The 24,045-nt window shown below is 36.6% G+C and overlaps 1 protein-coding gene across 2 annotated transcripts in view; it reads left to right on the top strand.

Moving 5' to 3' along the window:
- LOC121408659 (sodium-dependent dopamine transporter-like) overlaps positions 1 to 24,045 on the top strand; it is a 69,132-nt gene that overhangs the window by 41,138 nt on the left and 3,949 nt on the right. For both annotated transcript variants that reach the window (XM_041600199.1, XM_041600198.1), the window contains exons 3-14: positions 1,243 to 1,425; positions 9,861 to 9,995; positions 11,840 to 12,104; positions 12,867 to 13,005; positions 15,600 to 15,734; positions 16,429 to 16,532; positions 18,588 to 18,712; positions 19,189 to 19,301; positions 19,877 to 20,008; positions 21,234 to 21,333; positions 22,061 to 22,173; positions 22,789 to 22,956. In XM_041600199.1, coding sequence (XP_041456133.1) covers positions 1,243 to 1,425; positions 9,861 to 9,995; positions 11,840 to 12,104; positions 12,867 to 13,005; positions 15,600 to 15,734; positions 16,429 to 16,532; positions 18,588 to 18,712; positions 19,189 to 19,301; positions 19,877 to 20,008; positions 21,234 to 21,333; positions 22,061 to 22,173; positions 22,789 to 22,956 — 1,712 coding nt within the window. The remainder of the gene's footprint in view (positions 1 to 1,242; positions 1,426 to 9,860; positions 9,996 to 11,839; positions 12,105 to 12,866; positions 13,006 to 15,599; positions 15,735 to 16,428; positions 16,533 to 18,587; positions 18,713 to 19,188; positions 19,302 to 19,876; positions 20,009 to 21,233; positions 21,334 to 22,060; positions 22,174 to 22,788; positions 22,957 to 24,045) is intronic.

Raw genomic sequence — 24,045 nt, 5'->3', positions numbered from 1 at the left:
TCTATTTTCTTTCCTTCTCTTGACATTCGTTTATTTCTTTCTTTCTGTCATCTATTTTTTTTTTCATTTTTCAATTTTCTTTCTGTCCCCCCTTTTTTTCTTTTTTTTCCTTTCTGTCTTTCTTTCTTTCTCTTTCTTTCTTTCTTTCTTTTTACCTATCAATCAAGCTATCCATCCATTCATCTATCTATCTATTTTTTTCTTTCCATTCTCCTTTTTGTATTTCTATGTTAATTTATTTAAAAAATATGTTCATAACTTTTCTCCTTTCTCTGTCTTCTTTTCTATAGTCTTTTGACTAGGCCCACATATTATTGCTGTCTCGATAACGAGTTATGGTGCTTACTCCAAGACGTTGTTAAAGATCATAGTTATTGCTTGAACTTCCTTTCTCCAGGCACATCTACGACTACCATAACTACATATCTTTTAAACACAATATAATTATTATACTGATCATTCTTCTACCTCGATTTCAGGCGTGGTGGTGGTGAATAATAACTTGAACTGAGGGCGATGACGACAGTGATGATACTTGTACACTGGTGACGGTGATGTCATTGAGCAAAATGATGATGATGAAGATGATGATGATGATGATAATGGCGGGGATTCAGATTACTTCCCTGACACAATACCTGTTTAGGTGCAAACATTTCAACATCCAATAGCTGACAATCATGTCGAAAAGTTCATCAGTCCAGAAGTTGTTTCCATAAGGCTTTTCGTAAATCAATCATAATCCATACACAACAAAGAAAACTATTTCACATATACACGTGTATGTACGATATTACGCTGAATCCTGAATTTCGTGATTTTAAGACAATCACATGACCATATGACTTACAAGCTATGTGCATTTTCAATATACAAATCAACATTTCATTTCCAAATCGTCATTCAGCTCGTATTCACACCTTCACCGGTATCATGTTTTTTTTCTGTCCCGAAATGTTCATACCCTCTTTTCAGACTTACACCGTTTTCTCAAAATTATTACAATGATTTAGTGCAACCAGTTTCGATTTGATAAACTTACATTAAAGCTAATTGAACTCAATTTGAAACTTAGTGGATGTTTTCGACAGATATGCATTTCATAACATAAACAGACTACAGATTCATGGTTTTATACCATCCAGTCTGCTTCTGTTTTCTTTTAATCTCGACAAAGCCCCTTTAAACACAAAGTAGAACGCATACTAAGAAAAAACTGTTTTCTGTAATTTATCCCTTTAGCAACCCAAGGAAAACTCATGGAAGTTACCATGGATTCAGGGAACGAAGTAGCTGGCCGCGGAGATGGAAGCGGTCGTGAAACTTGGTCCAAGAAGATAGACTTCTTACTATCTGTCATTGGGTTTTGTGTGGATCTAGCCAACGTCTGGAGGTTCCCTTACATGTGCTACAAAAATGGCGGGGGTAAGTGCTCCTTTCAATCTCGTCTCTTTAGTCTGAATAAAATGCCTGTTGATGATATAAAATCCTATAACCGTATAAAGTGCGCCCAAGAAAATTGAAACTGGAGCTCCCAGTTCATTTCTCTTCGTAGGCAAATAAATTACGATATTTCGTGTACACATTCATAAAGTCAGTAATTCTTCTTTATTTTGATACCTGGGTCCCGTAACAAAAAGGTTAGCGATTAATCGCTAATTTGAAAAAACAATTCTGATTGGTTCCTCGTCGGTCAACTGAGCAAAATACGCATGCAACGATGATCTTGATAGGCCATTTCTTTTAACGATTAATCGCTAACCTCTGTATAACGAGTCCCTGATATGAGACAAAAACTTCACGCATCTAAATGCACGAGACGACTTTGAAATATTGATGTCAAAATCAGTTAAGCAGAAAATTTGAGCAAATATGGTTAAAGATACGACGGCCGTGCAACGGTCAACGACCAGTTAATTTTTTTTTTTGCCATTCTTTGTAAAGTTTCTTTCACTAATCTCTAAATTAGACTGGATTCAGATTCACACGTAAGTTTCGGCGTAAATTGAATCGTCTCTGATATATCTCCGAATTTATTGTTTGTAATCTGCCATGCAGGAACGATTTACAAAATGTTCTGGTTCAAATTAAACAAGAGATTAAATTCTTAACGTGAGAGCCAAATTCATGACAAAAACATAGGCCTAATGAACAGTTCTTAATCTACAGTATCTGTGAAAACAGGCTTCCCTGTTTTGGAACGCACTATATTCAGTTAAACATATCTTTATAACACCACATCATTAATAGGTGGTTGTTTATGACGTTAAGTTTAAAATTTCATACGACAAATACATCAAAATTCATGAAATCTCATTTAGGGAAAAACCTATTTAAGATTTGCAGAATTTCCATTAAAGTGAATGTGGCTTTATTATCATCATTACTAAAATTTGTTGGAGATTATTTTGCACGTATTTCTTTATACCAATGGTATACACATTGGAGTTTGGGAATTCTGCGACACCAATGGTATGTGTTGCAATAATAATACCAAGAGTATACAATCACGCATGAATATGTCTTTGAGGCTTAATGTATCGTGTTGCCGCCTTTGAGAAGATGTACATTTATTTTTATTATTTTTGTAGCCGTAGTAACAGAGCAAGGATCTATGGCTTAGCTTTTGGAATTCCAGATTACGTCGTTACAATTCCATTTGTCTTGTTCGAAATGAGTGGTTAACAAAAAAAAAACGGGCTAGAAATACCTCAACCAAGAATCATATCCTACAAAAATGTCAGATATGTAAGGGTTACCAAGTGGGTAAACACTTGTTTTATTCTTGTGGTAAACAATGCCCCCACTTCCCATGGTGCCGCTCCCTAACCTTACCCATAGTTTTAAAAGTAAGATTGTACTTCTTTGACAGAATGCAACTTTAAGTCATGACTAATGCATGAAGTCTTTCCGATTTACTCTATTTCGAAGATCTATGTCTATTAAAGACGCCTAATTGTTTCGCCCGCTTGCACGACTGACCGGTCACCACGGCCAAACCAGTCCAGTGGCAGTGCGCGCCCGTCAAACTCCGGGCTTGGGCCAACATGACCAAGAAATGAATTTGATGAGGGGAGACCAAGAGAGCTCGGAGAGGAGTAACGACGACGAAGGTATTCGGTGGCAGAGTTATTAAAATGTGCATCAATTTGAGAGGAGATAACACATCGAATCCGCACGCCGATTAATTCCGTGATCATCATAAATCGATGGAGAAGACGACCCAGTGCCGAGGGGATTGTGTTTGATTAAAAGAGCCTCGGGCCCTCCATCCAGGAACCTGGGAAAGAGACTTGATGGGGTTGGATTAGAGATGGGCAGAATGAACAGGATGGTGGGATTTGAATGGAGAGATGGAGGGAGTGGTCAGTCAAGAATGGATGTAGGAGATCGAGATGGGGTGAAAGACAGAAAGATGGAGAGAAAGGTGGAGGAAAGGGACAGAAATGTGATGAACATTATGAAATGATTCGTCAAAGTCGATTATAAGAAGAAAAGGAAATAATTTAGTTCATTTAGGTGGGAAGCAAAAACTGTTGAAATGAAAAAGGCAGACTATGTATATATAAAGATGTGAAAAAAACATTGAAAGAAGAGAGAGTGAGAGACTGGGAAAGGTAGAAGAGATAACACGAAGAGAGCAAATATTCTAATAGAACGAAGCAATGTGGAAAATAGGACAAGTTAGTTTGAAAACAAATGCCAGTACCAGTATGAACATATTTTTAACAAAGATGCATATAATTAAAACCATGCTAGTAATACAATTTTATAAGATAAAATGGGACGTAATTAGGAATTGCAAGAAACTTTACATTCGATTCCAAATCAAGCTTTAATCCTTTGAATAAACCCCAATTTGTAATTGATATTTGTTAAAATTCAATTATACATTCTTGCATCGTCCCTATTACACTTGATTTTGAGACTTACGCTTGACTTCCAATCGAACGGAAGTTTTTTGAAAAGCCCAATTAGTGTTCTTGTGTGATATTACCACGTTCACATCTAACTTAGATGAGGGTTGTATATTAATGACGAGTTCGAAGATTTTTTTTTAATTTTTTTAAATAGTTTTTTCAAGGAGGCAAATCCCATATCCATGGTTGACCGTTCTTGTCGTCAAGAGCCTGAATGATAGAGTTATACCCACCCCCCCATGCACACACACCCTCTCCCACACACACACTCACTAAAAAAAGCTTCTGCTGTCTTATGGCTGTTATATAGAATTACAAGAAATCATAACAGATAACCGTACACTTATATTATTATTTTTTAACCTTTAGTCAGAGTTTCACATCATTAAAACCGACAATGAAAGAGTATTCCTATGTCTTCGGATATTTTGAACCTTTTGTGAACCTTTTGGAATTTTTGGAGGATTTTCTGTGTTTTATCTATACATAGGGGATCACTCTCACGAATGATATCCGCACATGTAACTTGGAATCATTACTAACATCCATCAGAATAAAGTATGGTGCTACTTCGAATTTTCTTGATAGAAAGGATCAGGTTGGTGAACAAAAGCTATTTAGATAAACCCATGAATAAATTAAATGCATGTATTACATAACATATTACGAGGAGGTATTGAACGGGGTAAGATTAATGCAAATTATTAAGCATACCAAGTGATTTGTTTGCATACAGTATGATAATGATTGTGGGTTTCTGTTTATGATTGTGAATAGACTTCAAACTGTTTTGTTGCTATTTTGCTTTTCACTGTTGGAGACATTTTAGATCAATCCTGAAATTCTTTCATCCTATTGAATATTTACATGGGTTCGAGACATGCGCCTGTTGAACAGTCGGACATCCAAACTATTTACACTTTGAAGCAAAATCGCACCCTTCCTCAAATTGGCCATTGGTTTCTTTAATAGGTTCCGGTTTGGTATATTGTCCTTCATAATATCTGAGTTACCTTGATAATTTGATATATTTTGTGATTTCGGTATTAAGTACGATGGCCATTTTAATTTATTGAAAAATTGAAAATTAGTTTTTCGATACAATATTTTTATTTGATTGCTGGTTGTTCATCAAATACACAGTAAAAAGTTTAAACAATAGTTGTGAGAGTGACGGACTTAAACAACGTGCTTAAATAAAAAAAGAGCGTTTTTACCCCACGATCAAAATGTTTCATTTTGGGTAAGGCAGGGACAGTTTTATGGGTCTAATTTTATTGATGATGGCTGTGACAAAAGTTGTTAATGTTATTCAGTGCAGAATGTAATTGTAGAGGAATAAATGTATCAATAGAAATGAATTCAAGACTGTATAATAATTTCGTGTAGGCCCACGTACCTTCATGTATATAGTTCTCACTAGTTCCGATTCATGCCTTTCCAGCAAGCTTGCTTGAATTCAGCCGCTTAGTCATTAGAAAATACCACATTGATGGTTGTAACACCCTTCTTACTCTAAGCATAATCATTTGATTACCAATGTCGCTAAATTGTGGATTAAATGCACCTAATTTCAGGAAACTTTTCAAACCGATACTTAAATCGATTCAGGTCCTTGCTTGATCAATCGATATCAAGGAATGCGAAAACATGTTCGAGGTTCAGGGCAGATATACTATAGCAGGATGAATTGCGGCGAATTAATGACCAGATGATATTTCAGAGTGGAATTCATTCTACCCTTTTCTTCTATCTCCCTTCCGTCTCTTTGCTCTTCACTATCATATATCGTGTGTGTGGTGTTTTTTTTTCATGTATTTTCAATCATTGGAGCTCTACATCTTGGCATACACACACCAAACATTTATCATTATCAACTACGTGTATACGCGGAACCTCATGGTATTATACACAAAAAGTATTTTTCCATCACTTAAGTAAATAACTAAACTAACTATTGACCGAAAGTTTTCGTATAGGAGAAATTTATTTAAAAAAAATTGCATTAGGAAGGAGAATGTTGTTGTGTATAGGCTATTTGTAAGCATTTTCCTTGACTGAAGAACTAACTCAGAGGTTCAGGTGATCTTTATAACTATACAGTCTTAAAGAACACCATTCGCATGTATACACGTATAGCCTTGCCAACGAAACATGAATACATGTATGTATTAAACGAATATATGAAACCGGATGGCAACCATACAGGGAAACTAATACGATTCGATATTCAATCGAATTATCATCTCAGATGATTTTCACGATGCGATTGCTCGTTGAGGTGATTGAGATGTGCGGTGAAAGGGCCCAAGCGACCTGTTTACGAGGTTTCAACAAACCGGAATGATGTAACCCCAATAATCATTGACTTTGTCAAGTCATTTGTCGGCCGGTAACCACCAGAATGAGTAATGTGCTACAATCGTTTTCTCGTTTGCACTCACTTTACCGTGTCGTTTAATCTGCTTTCACAGCACAGAATATGATGATATTTGATTCAGTTAAGGTCTACCTAAAGAATTCCTCAACAGAGCAAATTAAACAAAGAAAGCGAAGTGATTGAAACAGTTGTTTTTTTTAGAGAAGATAAGTGCATATTGTCATTATCATGATAAGAGAAGGAGGATGCTTGATGGAAGGGTATAGCACGACAAATTTTGTTCCTAAAAGATTGAGAATGATGCGGAGATTATTTTTATATTGGGGGTTAGCAGGTTAGGGGTTATATTTGGTTTGATATGTGAATTTTCGGTATGAGCAATCGTTGCTGGAGCAAATGTCAATGAACCTGCAGAAGACCTTGACTTTCAAAAGTGTTCGTACTATAGTTTCGATGGTAAACATGATTAATTGGGAAGATTGAACAACAACATTAACAAAGCACGTGGTTTGACAATTTTGAACTTTGGTTTTCAATTATTTTACAATAAAATTGATCAACAAATATTAACGGATGTTTCAATAAGAAGAAATGTAATATTGCATACCTTAAGTGAATTAGTGTATATCAGCTATTTGGATATTTCTATTCCGTGTATTTTCGGAGATATCAATGCCCTTTATGTTTGTAAAAAATCGAAATGTACAAAGGACAAATGGTTACTAAATGAGTATATTTCTAAATAATAATGAATATATTTTATTTCGCATGCTTGAGAAGAATCCCTTCCACGTTGATCAAAAAATGTGACAAATGCAAATTCTATTTATTTATACGCGATAAATTGTTTAAAACCACAATCATATATAACGCGACACGATATCAATGAAAATGGCAGTGTAGTTGACCTTTATCTGCGCACGCGCTGGTCATTTCTGCGAACCGGCTAATAACATGAATAAGGAAAGTATTGGTGTAATATCATCCCGTAAATGTATCGATGAAGAAGTTTGAAAATCTAGTACGTATGAGGGTGCCAACTTGTCTTTTAGGTCTATTCGATCAACACTTACAATATTCCATTAGAGCAATGCCGCCAGTCCATTAGGGTGGCTTTGATCATCATTAATATGGTAAAATTTTACAGACGATACTATTTTGTAACCTCATGCTTTCGAAAGAGTTGTAATGAAAAATAATTGATCGTGAATTATACTGTTCTGGAAGTACGAGCAGTTTTTTTTTCAAAAGCTTTAATATGTTGTCCATCGGAGCCGGCTGTTCAATAAAAGAGCTTCAAGAAATTACAAAATAAAGAAAACTAACGGGTATCTTTAAAAAAAGTGTAGCTGTGCTGCAGCGTAATGCAAGCAGCGAACATGTTTCCTGTCTTTCGGTAAAGTTTGATTCTTCGGAATATTTTTAAAAATATATTTAGACACATTGCAGTCCTATACTGTGCATGATATGGGTGTAACTATTTAGGGCCTACCTGATAATGGAATTAATTAATCATATATTGGACATTAGAAGAGATAATATGAGAGTTTTGACTAATACCTTAAATTTGAGGAAGGGGGCGAGCATCGTATATGACAAACAGTAAAACCATGTCTGGAGGAGAGTATATAGAGTATAGGGGTGCAGTTGCAACTATGAAGATAAGTGCTTTCAACATGACTTTATTCCATAAATCATCCATACATCCATAACTCATTATTAGTATTACATTTTTATAATAATAATGATCCTTCATACCGACGTTTAAACAAATTTCCACATTCGACAATCTTTTTGTTTTTAAAGGCGCGTTAAAAAATGATTATTGTCTATTCATAATATACATTCTAATTTTCACAGATACTGTAGGCTATATTTCGTTCACACAATTTATAATCTATAATAAAAGGTTAGAATTCTAAGGGATCAAGTAGAGTTGTATTATCTTTTAAAAAGTTAATATTACACCGGCGTATTCGAATACACATACAGCTTTGTTTATGTTCAAAAAGATTTTCTTAAAACACATTCACTTTCCACGAATTTTAAGTCACATTAATACCTGCTAGCAAAATCCAAAGATTTTGTCAGTTCGTTTGGGAAGGGGGGGATAAATATAGCATAAACGCATTGAATGAGTTTGGGAATTCCTTCACATACTTTATATGTGTAAACGGACCCGACGATGGATCCTTGGGGAACTCCAGAAATAATAAATGAAAAAATGACTTAACATCATCAACACATACACATGAGAACAGGCATCGATAAATTGCAATACTTGTACTTGATAACTGACTTCCCCCATAAATCACATTATCAAGCGATGATATTGGAGCTTACATCGATATGCTGAGGGACTGCAAGTTAACACCACTTCATGCCTTTCCCATAAACGTTGGCCGGTTATCTTGTAGGATAATGATCAAACGTGCAATAAATCTCTCAGAAGCACTTACGTTATTTCTTGAGGGTGATATTACGGGCCAATAAATTTGTATCAGCTTATAGTTTTTCAGCCCAAATACTTTTTGAAATCTCCATGTACTACCAGTAAATTTGCTTCAGAATCGGCTTCCGTGTACAAGAAGAGAGCGGGAATCATCTTCACATGAATCGCCTTTGCACCCTTCTTCCACTTTGCCGGATTCAGTGCACCTTCCATTATGTCCATCCTCAACCCAATAATCTTTGAAACAGTCACCTCGAACTGAAAAGTCCTTCTTAAAGCATACTTGTCATGTCTCCAAATCGAATACCTACATAATCATCTAGTGCGTGCGAAAAAAATTGAAATAGTTTTATCATGCTTAATAAGACAATATTTTATGTTCAACATTACTGTTTGCTTACAAACTACCAGTGCAATCCATTGGATCCTTTTCCACCTTGTATCTACTACCATCCTGGGGGTGACAATTCAGAATTGAATTAGCGCTTATTATAAAACAGCAATTTTGTGTACAGGGTGGTAAGATATAGCCTGAAGAAATCAGCTGTACAATGGATCGATTCATCCGATACAAACCCCCTCGTAGACAGAATCGAACGGAATAGGAGGGTAGGGTCCGTAGGGCGATCATCATTACCGGAAAAGGTGTGTGATAGTGACAAAATATATATTTTATGATCATATTCATGTATGGTACGGATTATCATTGTTGAAATTACAGCTTATTTTGCCATCAGGTTCAATGATTTAATGTCTTCATCGATACAAGGCTTATAGTTAAAAATGCCCCATTAATATCTTTTATCCCCGCTTGAAAACCTAACACTTCCATTGATGGACATAACAAAACAAGACTGTTCCAGAGCACCTCGATACAAACTATTATATTAATCCGATTCTAAGTTTAAACAACCAATGATGCTCGGTGTTTGGAGTCCAGTTGGCGATTATTGATTGTTGCTACGTCAGGTTATACCCTAAAAGTTCATTGTTAATGGGCTTTGAATTTAGTAGTGGAATTGCCTTTATCAACACTTATTACAGATCGTTTCTCCGAATTGGCTTGTTAATGTTTACAACCTTAATGCGAGTATTTATTCCAGTACAGGTGCTTTTCTGATACCATACATCTTCATGTTGGTCTTCATGGGAATACCACTCTTCTACATGGAGTTAGCCCTGGGACAGTACAATCAAACCGGTCCTATCACAGTCTGGGACAAGGTTAGCCCACTCTTCAAAGGTAAGTACATGCATTTTCACATCACTTTTTGAATAAATGGTATACTGATTAAACGCCTTACCAATATTTTGAATTAGTAAGCGGAATCAATAAAAAAATCAGAGAATGATTCTTTTGAATACTTTTATATATTGTAAAACTCTGTTTCTTGTAAAATTGAAGGACTGTATTTATGCTTAACTTGCAGAGATGAATTGTCCAAGATTCGGTATTGTTATAATAATCAATAAAGACCGGATACAAACCAGAATCAGGAGCGTAGCCAGGGGGGGCGGTGGGGGCGGTCGCCCCCCCAAAAAAAACGTCCCCAAAAGGAAAAAAGAAGGGAAAAGGAGAGAAGAAAAGGAAAAGGGAAGAAAGGTAGCTTTGTGTTTTTTTCTTTTTATTCTTTATTTTTTTCTCAAAAGAGAAACTCCTTCACTCTTCTTGCTCTAAATTCATATATGAATTTTGCTTCCGCGCTGTGCGCGGTTAAATGACAATATTGAAGTTCTCCATTGTTTCCCCCACCTTTTCTCTAACCCTGTTTTTCCACCTCAGCTATGTGCTTCTTGCCAGTTAAAGTTAAAATTGTATACATTAGGGCATGAATTTGAGTAAGGTTAGGCCGAAGTAAATATATGAAGTTATCTTTTTTTTCAATTGATCGCGCAACTTCTGGTCTGGTCGGCTCTGAGCGGGTAAAATCTTTATATCAGTTTCTGCCGTCACCTCCATAAAGTCAACTTCTCCCGCTTTTCAGCTCATTACTAAACAACCATAATTTGGGGGCAAACAGGTTCCTAATTTAAAAAGAGGAAGGTATGGAATTCGTGTCGTATTAAATAAAAAAGTACAATATTTTTTTATCAAATTGTATTAAACTTCATGTCATTTCCCTGTATACATTCATCTCCTGTCCTGTTTTGCGCCCTCAGTTTGAAATTTTGAATGACACTTAAGTTTCTTTATATTCAAAATGAAGCGCTTCAGGATAGGTAAAAAAAAATTAGGCATCCATTTTTTATATAGATAGATAATTTCAATAAATCACAGAAGTTTCAACTTTTTGCGCACTATTTTCCTTGTAATGAAGTTCAATAATCTTAGAAAATCAATTGAATTAGAGCCGATTGGGTATCTACATTTGACGAAACGCCCGCCCTTTGAAATTTCAGAGTTTCATTGCTCTGCGCGGGGAGGAATATCTTCCTCTACCAATCTTCTCCTCTGTTTTGCGAGTTAAAATATGCACTGTTGCTAAATTGTTTGTAATCAAATCTGATCTTTCCAAAGAAAATTTCAATATATCTTTGAGAATATCCTTTTCTCGGGACCCTTTTTATGGCAAGAAAAATTGAGAAAACACTTTAGCTTCCGTTATTATCATTTTAATTTCCTCCATTGTATACCTCTTTTGTGCGTTCACAATCAATTTTGAAAACAAGGTTCAAAATCGCAATATAGTCAACCGAATTGGAGGTACTAGAGACAAGAGAAACGGCTCCTTTCCATTTTAATTTATGAAACACTAAAAGCTTCGCGCTTCGCGCGGGAGGGGGAAACTCCCCCTCCCTGCACCCACCCCTAGGGAGCGCGCTTCGCGCGCTCTGTAAGTGTTGGCACGCTTCGCGTGCATTTACCGCCCCCTCCAAAATGAAATCCTGGCTATCACGATTTTTTAAGGCGATGCATTCATAGACCTTCTTTCATTAAGGGTCTAATTACGGGAGATGATTATCCAGACTTGCCTGTTTAAAGTTAGTAAATTAATGAAATACAACTAGGGATTAATTGATCAATTTATTTCAGACAAATTCATAATTTATAATGAGAATGGAATCATTGTTCTATAAACTCTACAGGTGTGGGGTTTGCGATGATCTGTATCGCGTTCTTTGTCGACTTCTACTACAATGTGATCATCTCGTATTCCATCTACTACCTCATCGCGTCCTTTCAGAAGGTCTTACCCTGGAGTACGTGTTCCAACTCATGGAACACCAACCGTTGCTTCGAACCTCGCTCTGGTCCGGCTTACAACGTCTCCATAGTCTTCGTCAACGAGTACGGAAAGAACGTCACCGATATCATCGATCGAAATGTATCAGCTGCCACAGAATATTACGAGTAAGTGAAGTCTACTGTCAACGGATACTGGGGTCTGATTTTTTTCTGACATGTTTTTGGTATAATATTTTGTATCCACAAGAAAATTGTGTGTGTTTTTAGAAAGAATTAAACACCGTCATTGCTGAGATTTGCCTGTGGTTTTCAACCTTATAAACGGCTATGAGGTATATAAACATAAAGTTTCGGTTACTTCTCATTTTCAATCCATTTTTCTTCTTCTTTTTTTTTCTTATTTTTTCCTTGTTCCTATTCTTCTCTGTATCTTTTTTTTTTCATTCTCTCTGGCCTAGTTTTCTTTTCCCCTCCCACTACTTTACTTCTTGTTTATATTTTTCTCCCTTGCATCCTTCCCGTGTTATTATATTCGCTTAAGAAAAATCGATTATACCATAAATATTAAAAGAATTATATTATTCATATTGGTAAAGCGTATTATCATTATTATTTGTTTGGCGTCACATGTGCCTGCATGGAGGCGAAAAGCGAACTGAATCACTGTGACCCGCAGGTCTCTCCTCCCGATATAACCGATTGGGGAACTGCAGGTGGACCACCATCGAAAATTATTCCCATAATGCAATACCAGCTCTAAAATCTAAAATAGCGGATATCTCGGAAGAAGGCCTAATAAAAGAAAGATACACCGTATTGCCAATTCACGAGATGACGATATAAATCAGTCTACATCTTCCTTGGATAGCATACTTTGTAGTATTTAACTTTAAATCTTAATCATTACGATTATCGTATTCTCAACAGACGAGCCGTGTTACAGTCGCATGAGAGTAGTGGTATTGATGACCTTGGCAAGGTGGTATGGCAACTGGCTCTCTGTCTTCTCGCAGTCTACATCATCTGCTACTTCAGTCTTTGGAAGGGCATCAAAGGCTCGGGAAAGGTAGGATCTTCAGAATATATCCCATTCATTTATGAAGTTTTGACCTCAATAACCTACACAGCAAAAAATGTGGTGTTAACCGGTGTACATATATAGAGGACATACGCCGGTGTTATTGTAACACCTATAGGTGCAACAACACTTTGGTTGTTACATTTACACTTTTTGGTGTTATGTTCAATCTCTATGGTGTAATTTAACACCTCAGGATGTGGTCCTCTGTTAACTCCGACTGGTTTCAGTTTTAACACCGCAGTTTTGACAGTGTACTGTCAATCCATGATAGCTACTTAGCATTCTGGGGAGTGTTTCATCAACTAATTTTGTAGTCTGTCAAGTTGTTGTAGATCAGTGGCACCTAAACATGTATGTATCATCGGTCTTGATTGGCTGGGAAGCACGCATATCTACAATGGACGTATAGGTCCAGGCTTTTACTATGGTAAGCGTTGGATGATGACATCTTGTCAGCGCCGAAAACTTTCTTTAAGCGATTCTTGGATCTTCTTGCGTGCCAGCACAAGAAAATGTGGAATTCACGATTTTCTGATGAGAGACGACTGTTAACGACGACTCGCAGAACAATGTACATGTATTTTCCAATGGAACTGTTCCTTGTTGATTTCAATCCCTTCTTTCATGTCCTTTCAAACAATCCATCACTTCTGCTCACGCGGGCTCGCTACCGCTGTCATTTTCTTAGTATTCAGACAAGTAGAGGCTTTGGATCTAATTCATGACGTCTGGAAAACATTTTTTGTATAGTGACCATCTGACTCCAACAAGCAAAATGTTAACAGGACTATATGCGTGATTCTTTGTGTGTGCATTTAATATTTTCTTTACTGCACGACATTTTCATAAATAAATTGTGAATTGAACTTAATGTTTGCAGTGATGTACATTGCGAATGTTGGCTATAGATAGGTTGCATGGTCGATTTGGGCTTTTATAGGTGCACCGAGGGAGTAACCTTCATGCAGGCTCCCCTCTTGAATCGTAAACTTCGGATAATGTTGTACATGACTGTAATTAATCTTCTCCGGTTTACTGCAACCAGGTTATGCTTGAAAAAAGGCGATTTGTTAACTCCTCGGGATGACGAAGGCTGGGGATCGCACCTACATGGTCAAGAGGCGGACATGCTACCAACCAGTAGCGTACCTAGGATTTTCCATAGGGGGGCAAAATCGTCCGCAAACAAATTTGACAAGCAAAAAAAAAAAAGTCTTCAACCACAAATAACGGATTTTGTACCAGAAAAAAATATGATAAGCAAAAAAAAAAGAAAAGAAAAAAAGGTCTTTAAGTTAAATTATGGCTCGTCAGGGATCAGTTGTAACTCGTCAGGGGGGGGGCAGGGGTACGTCCCTTGCATGGGTTGTGACTCGTCAGGGGAGACAGTCTGCCCCCTCCGTGGGTACGCTAGTGCTACCAACAGAGCCAAGTTTCCGCTATTCTGTATTGACTTTGCTGATCAGAAATAATATATCTTTTGCCATATTCTACAAAACGATACGTATTAGGCATAAGCTGCCGTGATATCAGAATTCGAAGCCCAATCGTTAGCTGCCGGGGTTTATATGATGCGGGCTCCTATTCCATGCAGTCTCGATGCAGACCCATATTAAGACAACGATCGACAGCATGAATTATTAATCACCCGGTTCGTATTCAAAGTAATTGGATTAGTCGATAATCTAGCCAAATCACAATTGTTTTTCCCTGTCTTACATCATTCCACACCCTACAAGTAGGATGTGACTGGTTCATGGTCATCAATTTCAAGTGTCTTCCCCCCAATCGATGGCGGAGGGGAATGCGAGTAGCATCGCCCGTCGTCGGAGTCGTGTAACTCGTTCGATTGCGGTCGACAAACACTCAGGTTTGGAGTCTGTCCACCCGCAAAGGTTGTCAGCAGTTCATTCCTTCAGGAAATCCTCGATTTACATGACATAGATAGTTCAGTGGGTTGCATGAAACATATCAGAACAAACTTATTATCTTTCATATTATGACGGTGATGACCCGAGGATGATCGTTACGATGTCATTCCGGGTGGGTGTTTCATAAAGCTGTTCTTAAGATAAGAGCGACTTGAAGAACGACTCGTGAACATTTCTTACTCGCTATTAACACCAATGAACATTTAATGGTGATTATAGTTTACCACAAGAAAAGATCAACAGTCACTCACATCTTACAAACAGCTTTAGGAGACACCCCCTTGAATATACGACATATACGAATATAATTTAGACTCTATTATCATGTTTATCTTGCTCTATATGTGAAATCTGTGATTGCTCGTCTTAAAGGTAGGTTCTTAAATTTCTGCAAATACTCGCTGATGCAAGTCATGAATTATGTAGGGGACATTTCATGGAAGGATGTTTTAGTTAACAAAGCACGATTTGCACGGCAGTTACTAGAGTAACAGTCAGTCAACCGTGCTTCCTAACCAATCAAAATGAAGGAAAGTTCTCACAGAGCAGACATTGATGAAAAGTTCCCGTGGACATTGTGTTTGCGTCCAAATCACGTGACGTTGGTACGTAACTAATGATGAAACGCATCCTTTTTTTTCTTTCTAGGTTGTATGGATCACAGCTACCCTTCCGTACGTGGTATTATTCTGTCTGCTTATCAGGGGTGTGACTCTACCTGGCGCTGGCGAGGGGATCAAGTATTACCTCATTCCGAAATGGGATCGTCTGCTAACTGCTTCAGTGAGTATATCCCCAGACAATACTTGATACAAGTTAAGTGATCTTACTGATGATGAAAGTTGATAAAGTGGAAGAGGAGGAAGATCATGATGATGATTACGATGATTATGATGATTATGAATATGGCGAGATGATTATTGTAATGATCATGACGACAATTATCAGATGATAGTGATGGTTATCTTGATAATCATAATCATATTATTTTGTGGTAGTGGTAGTGAAAATGGTGATAACGAAATGTGACGCGGAAGACAGTAATATTATGATCTTCATTTTAATTATCACAAACATAATTGTATATAGTGCAGCCTGCGCAATATACATGTCCATTGCCGATCATGGTGTTGATTTCGAAGATGGAAGTTTTGCAAAGTTGTTGGAAACCTGAATGTTTTCATTTTCGTACCAATATAGGCCTGTAGGCGACGTAACTTATATTTGGCCAAAACATCGCTGCGCGCTTGCGAAGAGAGCTAATCTTTTTTTGCGCATGCTCACAACATATTTGGGGCGCAAAATAAATGCGTCACAGAAGTTGCATCGCAAATCCAAAGCTGACAATGTGTTTAACGCGCATTGAAGCAACAAAATAAAACAAAATCGACATTTTCATCATTCTCATTACTAACGCTGAGAATCGTTTATTTTATATATGATTCATAATGCACCATATACATTTTTATGATTGCAGGTATGGGTTGATGCCGCCACACAGATCTGTTTCTCTCTTGGCCCTGGATTTGGTGTTCTTCTTGCACTTTCAAGCTACAACAGATTCCACAACAATATCTATAAGTAAGTGGTCCCATCAAGTGTCGTACTCAGACTGTTTAGATCTGCGATGCAACTTCTATAAACGCGCAAATGCGGCCAAGAATTTACTGTAGGCCTATGTAAAAAAATGAATATAAGAGTTATGTGTAATAATTTGATTCGTTATTACTTTTGTTGATATTATGAAATAAAGGTTCTTTTTTATTCTCCTGAAATAAAAAGGAAAGAAAGCAAGAAAAAAAATATTGTAGCGCACATGAGCAAGACATGGAATCAACTGTTCTGCACACGCACATACGATTAACGAATAAGCGACTCAGAAGGTGCGCCGCAAGTCTAAAGCTGCCTAATACTTTAGAGTATCAGACCCCGGAACGATAGACGGTTTTAAGTCGATCACGGATTTTATATAACTGATTTGATTGATAATTTTATCACTCAGGAAGACAATTAACGTATGGAATTAAATCAGAACATATGAAGGGGTCCAGGTCATGAGTGTCGTCAGCACTTGCAGGTCGTGTCATTTTCGAACTGTTACAATGCACCTCAACAACCTGGGAAAGTTACCATAGGCCTATTCTTATGACAACCTTTCATAATGAAACGCTGAGCTCCCCTGATTTTCAAGCAAGAGCTAAAGAAGCGACTAACCGATCTTCAAGATTGGTTAGTCCTGAAATGTGATAAGTGTCTTTGGTGACCAGATGCGTGTGTAAGTCCTTAAGGTGACTGTAAACGAAATCAGAATGATTACTGGGAAAAGAAGAGTGCTAAGATGAGTTGATTGGTCCTAGCAGTGATGACTGGATGAGCGGGAATGAGTAGAGTAACAGTTAGAAGGAGCAGATGATTAAAAGGAGTAGATGAATGAAATGAGAAGTTCTGGTACCAATGAATAGATGAGCGGCGATGAGTGAATGAGCAGTTAAAAGTGTTATATCGGTTGATGAATAAATTTGAGAACTGGTTACGATGAATAGATGATCGGCGGTGAATAGATGAGCATTTGAGAGTACTAGACGAGTTGATGAATGGAGAAAAAGTGGCAGTGATGTGTGGATGAGCGGCAATGGGTATAAAGCAAATGAAAGGAGTAGATGAGTTGATGACTGAAGATGGGCCCGTGGTGATTGGATGACCGGGAATGATAAGAGGAACTGAAAGGAGTAGATGAATGAATTGAGAAGTCCTGGCACCAATGAAAAGATGAGTGGACGAGCAGTTGAGAGTATGGTGTCAGCCTAATATGAATAAATTTGAGAAGAACATGATAGCGATAAATAGATGATCGGCGATGAGTAGATGAGCAATTGAGAGTACTAGATGAGATAATGAATGGAGAAGAAGTGACAGTGATGTTTGGATGAGCGGCGATGGGTATGGGGTAGATGAGTTGATGACTGAAGAAGGGGCCGTGATGACTGGATGAGCGGGAATTATTAGAGGAACTGAAAGGAGTAGATGAATGAATTGAGAAGTCCTGGTAACGATGAATAGATGATCGGCGATGATGAGATGAGAAGTTGAGAGAAGTAGATGAGTCGATGAATTCAAAAGATCTGGTAGCGATGGGTGGATGAACGGTGATGAGTAGATGAGCAAATGAAAAGAGTAGATGGGTTGAAGAATTGTGAACTGACAGTGACGGTTATTGAGCGGCAATGAGAAGATTAGCAGTTGAAGGAATTGATGAATTGGGAAGACAGCGATGAAGAGAAGTAGTTCAGAGCTAGGAGTAGATGGACTGAACATTGACGACTTGAGAAGAACTGGTATCGGTGGACGAGTCGTCTCGGCATGCCGGGCAAATTAAATGTTGGCTATTTTGATCGGTTGTTGACGATTAGGCCTTTTCACTGGGACAGATTCGAGCAGCGAACCTACTTTTCGGGAACGGGGGGGATCTACCATCCACACTTAAATCGCGTGGCGCCACGACCGTATCTACGCCCGTGGAAACGATCAACACATTCGAACATAGCCCTCCGATTACAAAATAAAAGTCAGTAGAACCGCGACATCTCCAAAGTGACACATTTGAAAAATGTTCTCATTCCCCCTTCCTTTTTGCAGAGACGCATTGTTGACAAGTACTATCAATTGCTGTACCAGTTTCCTTGCTGGTTTTGTGGTGTTTGCAGTATTGGGTTACATGGCAGATCGTAACAAACAATCTATCGACCAAGTAGCAACAGAAGGTATGTACAACTTTTCATACTGATTTTCGATGCATTACTACTATACAGGAGCAAAAGAAAGGTATCTGACATAGGACTATCAATTTCACAATGAAACCAAAATTTCAAAATGATCGCAGAGCAATTTCCTGCTATATTACGTGTAACTTAAAAAAAGGAAAATGAAGCAAATGTGACAGATACTGTTCTTAGTAAGGCGATCTTTTATCAAAGTTACTTGTAAAGTTTATTTATTCTGTACAACATTTCCAAAGACTCATATTTGAATCTTAAAACAAGTTTTTAGAATAAATATGTTTTTAGCATTATTTACTATGTCATGCACAGTGGAGTTCATAATTTCAAAGAAATATTGTATTACGAATTATCATCATTATCATTAATTTAAAAGAAAAATACATTGTTCAATGAAGTATAATCCAAACTTTATCGTCCTTACATCAAGATTTCATAGTAATTTCATTTAATACCATCAGGACCTGGACTTGTCTTTGTGACATATCCCGAAGCATTAGCTACGATGCCTGGCGCCAATGTCTGGTCCGTCCTCTTCTTTCTCATGCTGCTTACACTAGGTCTTGACAGCTCGGTAAATATTATTCCATTTTATGTGATTTATATAATCAAAAATAATTACAGCTTTATATCCATTCTAGATATATTTTAAATCCACTGCATTTAATTCAGGCTTGCATGATAACGAGCATTGTGCAAGGCATTTTAGCAGAATTCCCAATTTGAGACCTAGAAATGAAGTTTGAATTTGAATTTGCGACATTAAAGTGTTGTGCGAAAGACTGTGAACAACTATTTGAACGCAGATAGTTGATCTTTTCTTGGAAAAAAAGAAGAAAAGTTGTAATTTAAATAAGAAAATATATGGAATTAAAAACAATAAAAAACATTAAAAACATACATTGAAAAACCTAAACAATTTTCAATGTATGTTTGGACCTATTTTAATATCATTCAAAATATTAGATGTCTCTTTCATATTCTACTGTTCAAAGGCTCTACTTTTCCCTAGAGAGTAAATAATGCACAAATAAATAAATGAATATATTATTTTGCTTAAATCTATGATCTACACATGCAGGTAGGTCATTTATGAATTTAATCACTAAGTTATGACACAATTATCAAATTTGATTGTTTTTATTCAAGTTTGGTGGATCAGAAGCAATCCTGACAGGTCTTGGTGATCAGTTCCCTAAGGTGGTAAAGAAGCATCGTGAGATCTTTATCGCCTTCCTCTTCGCACTCTACTTTTTGGTTGGTTTAGCATTCACATCCCAGGTTGGTATCTCCTTGTATCAGAGCAATCTTGTCCCAATGACAACTGAATTCTGTAATTCTCTTAGGATTTTTGAATAGTAAATTTCTTTACAATTGCCACAGGTTTGCATAAACGAGTTGGAATACCGGTAGGGTAGTCGATTTTATAACAAATACTTGTTAATTAAGTAACATAATGTATATACATAGCTTCATATCTTAACAAATATAACACTAAAATGCACATGTATTTGAACAAAACATATCTGTGTATTTATGTGTATAATGAAAGTCAGTTTTGCTGGTTATTCAAAATAACCAAAATTCATTATGCATGTATTAGGAGGTAGGAGATCCAAGTAAAATAAAATTAAAAACACATATTGATATATTAATTCAAGTACCTTTAAATGTATAGTATTAAAACTTAGACTTTTGAAATTATTGGTGGTTTGTGTATTGTATTTCTTTAGTCAAACTCTTGTAAAACATGCTACATGAGAATTTGTGGAAAGTATCAATTCAATCAAACACTGCTTTGCCTCTCTTATTTGTATTTTTTCTTCAAAATATGAATTCGATATGCAAATGGAAGATTATTAGGGTTCTGTCTTTAAAGTACATCAATATCTCCTATCTGCAGCTATTCAAGGGGAAGTTCACCCTGAAGAAAACTTTGTTGCAAAAATAGCAGAAAAAATATGTAAAAAGATTAGTGAAGGTTTGAGGAAAATCCGTTAAAGAGTAAGAAAGTTATTAGAGTTCAAAGTTTTGCATTTGTGACGTCATAAACGAGCAGCTGCCCCATGTGTTATGTAATATAAAATGTATGAATTTCAAATTTTGCATGGTTCCTGATGACTTAATTTTCTTTTCTATTCATGATCGGGTGTGAAATGATTTGTCTATTGATATACAAAAGGTACAGCGAAAACCATTATCAATTTTCTGAGAAAATGACATTTCATTGATTTTTTACCATTTGCTATGTAGGAATGCTGCTCGCATATGACGTCACAAATGAAATACTAGTAATTGAAATTCTAATAACTTTGTAATTATTTGATGATTTTTTTTCTCACACCTTCGGCAATATTTTTTATTATCTTTTCTGCTATTTTTACAATAAAGTTTTTGTCAGGGTGAACTTCCCCTTTCAATGCTCTACAGATAAAAATATATTTATTGATATTAGTAATGATCATATGTACTTTTATAAATTATAATTTAAAAACTTTTCTTGCAGGGTGGGACATATCTGGTAAATCTATTTGACAACTGTGCAGCTTACTACGCCATACTATTTGTGGTTGTGTTTGAGACACTGGCAGTAGCATGGTTATATGGTAATGACCTATTTTCTCACTTACATTTGTTTTTATAATATGAAATCGAGTGTTTTGACGAGGCAAATTTCGTTTTCTTATTTTTTCTTGCTGACATTAATAATGAGAGCTGAAAATAAGTACTATCATTAGCCACATTATTAACAGAACAGTATTGACTAGGTGAACTTTTATGTTATTTCATAATTATACAATACTCTTCAATCCTTTGGGAGAGCATTCTTGTCAAGATGCCTTTTCTAAGAAAAATGTACTAGTCCCATACAATCACATTTAGCTCCCAGTCCCTTTGCCTACTACATAAGGGGGAATACAGCTACGGTGTATTGAAGATATTATAACAGGAGGGGTATACATGTCTCTACGACTTCTTAAGGTATAATTTCTTAAGGTAACATCAATAAAGTTTGTAACTACTTTTTTTTAATAAATGGATATCTACTAAATTTTATGCAAAAAAAAGTTGTTACTCCATTAAAGTTGAGTAGTTCTTCATCAAGTGGGGGGAGGGGGGTAATGTCAATTTTGGGCAAAGGGAGAAACATATGGTACCATCACAGTATCCATGCATTGATATGAGAGTTTTGAATTGCTAAAGAATAATTAGGGTTAGATCCATGTTGGGAATGAAAAAAATACATTATACAGACGAAAGGTTGCCTTATAAATTGATACCTTGCTACAAGCATGAGCATTTGATCACCCTGTTTATATTCTCCCTACCTAGGACTCACGATACCAACAGAGAAAATTTCAGAAGACATAGAAGAGATGTGCGGATGGAAGCCAGGGTTTTATTGGCGATTCTGCTGGATGTTCCTCAGCCCTGTTATGATTATAGTGAGTACGAGACTGAAATAATACATTGGATTTCTCAAAATTCCAATCTTATGTGTTGTTTTTGAAGAGGGGTTCTAGAAAACCAGAAAGCCTGCTGGATAATTACAAGATATAGCAAGAGGGAATGTATGCAAAACAGATTGGAACACCACTCCCAATTCTTTGACTTCTCTCTCTTCAAACAATTTTTGCATAATGCCCATCCAAAATACCTTTTTTCTTCCCCTTTTCCTCCTCCCCTGAATTTTCCCCCCACATCAAGATTTTCAAGGCTCTCTCTTGTATATAATTTTCTGCTTAGCATCCTTGAAATGATCCTTTGTATTGAGTCTGATAGTAAATTATAGGAGCTAGTTTGAAATGTAGAGCTGTGTTTGGATATCTACATTGCCTGCCCTCTTGCCTCCACATTGTTGTCTGATAGACAGCAATAATTTACTAATAGTCCCTCCAATCTTGACCAAAACAAATGACGGACATTCTTTTTACTCATGCCGCCCCACTTTTCTGGAATAATCGGTCAAATTTAAAACTACTTATTCAAAATCTACCTCAATCCAAAGCTAGCTCAGAAACATATCTTATTCTTTCTCATTCTATTCCTGTCTTCTGCAGTTCATCATGGGGTTCGGTCTGGCAAACTACGCACCCTTTACCCTGGATAGCTATGAATACCCCGAATGGTCAGTAGCCATTGGTTGGATGATAACGTGTACATCCATCTCCATGATACCCATCGTAGCTGCCTACCAAATCCTCACGACACCTGGCTCATTGTGGGAGGTGAGTTTGATGATAGTATACAAATAATGAATGTTTATGAGTGCAATGAAGTATTTTGTCCATTGCACAGGATGAAAAAAACATTCATTATTTGGTTTATATTATACCTAAAAAATGATTTATTTTTTTCATATGAAATTCATGAATTTTGATGCAAAACATGCTCATTAAGTGCGAGTTCGGTCTGTTGATTGTTACGTCATTGCAACATGTGCACTGCTAGTGCACGAGCTGCAGTCTCGGTGCGCGAGTGCAATGGACAAAATCGTATGGATCCAAAATTGCACGGTTGATGACGTCATTGCAAAATGGGCTGAATGAACGATATCAAACAACCAATCAAATCACAAGGATCTATCTAGGTGTCATATAATATGGAATATTAAATGATACTCTGAACAAGTTGTTCAGAGAAAGGCACAATGATGATTATTCATTATGTCAACTGAAACCCTTTGCATATAACTTGCTATTGCAGTAACTTTGCCGTCCCTTTAAACTACCATGGTAACAATGCTCAACGGCCAATCAAAATGCAGGATTTTATGGAAGGTACTAATAGATGGCAAAATTACCATAATTATAACTTTCATGTAATGTGAGCCCTGGAGCATTTCCACTGGTTCATTTTTACTTTCCTTTGGAGGGATTCAACCATTTTGGGTAAGTTTCTCTTCTAGGGCTTCGCATTTAGAAAGTAATTCATAAATGTATGATAGTGAAAGTATGAAGGGCCAAGCAGTTTAAGCCTGTACAAATTTACTAGTTCAGTTTGACTTTGACCAGAACTAGTAATATAATGAAGATGACTATGCAAATAAATTTAATCATTTAAGACAATCACTAAAACTAAAGCGATAATTTGACCATGACTAGGATTATAACTTAAACAATGGATATAAAAGTGACTGAGATTATGACTAGACCATAACTATGATTGAACTAGGAATAGACTATAAATACTACACCATTACTCTGACTAGTGTATGAAGATATGACGGCAAATGACCATTATGACTAGACCTCGACTAGAACCAGACTATGAATATCCTAAACCTTAAATATCACTGTGTCTAATGGGGCGTTGCA

This window comes from Lytechinus variegatus, chromosome 2 (genome assembly GCF_018143015.1).
Source record: "Lytechinus variegatus isolate NC3 chromosome 2, Lvar_3.0, whole genome shotgun sequence".
Lineage (NCBI taxonomy): Eukaryota > Metazoa > Echinodermata > Echinoidea > Temnopleuroida > Toxopneustidae > Lytechinus > Lytechinus variegatus.
This window is presented reverse-complemented; position numbering and strand designations above follow the sequence as displayed.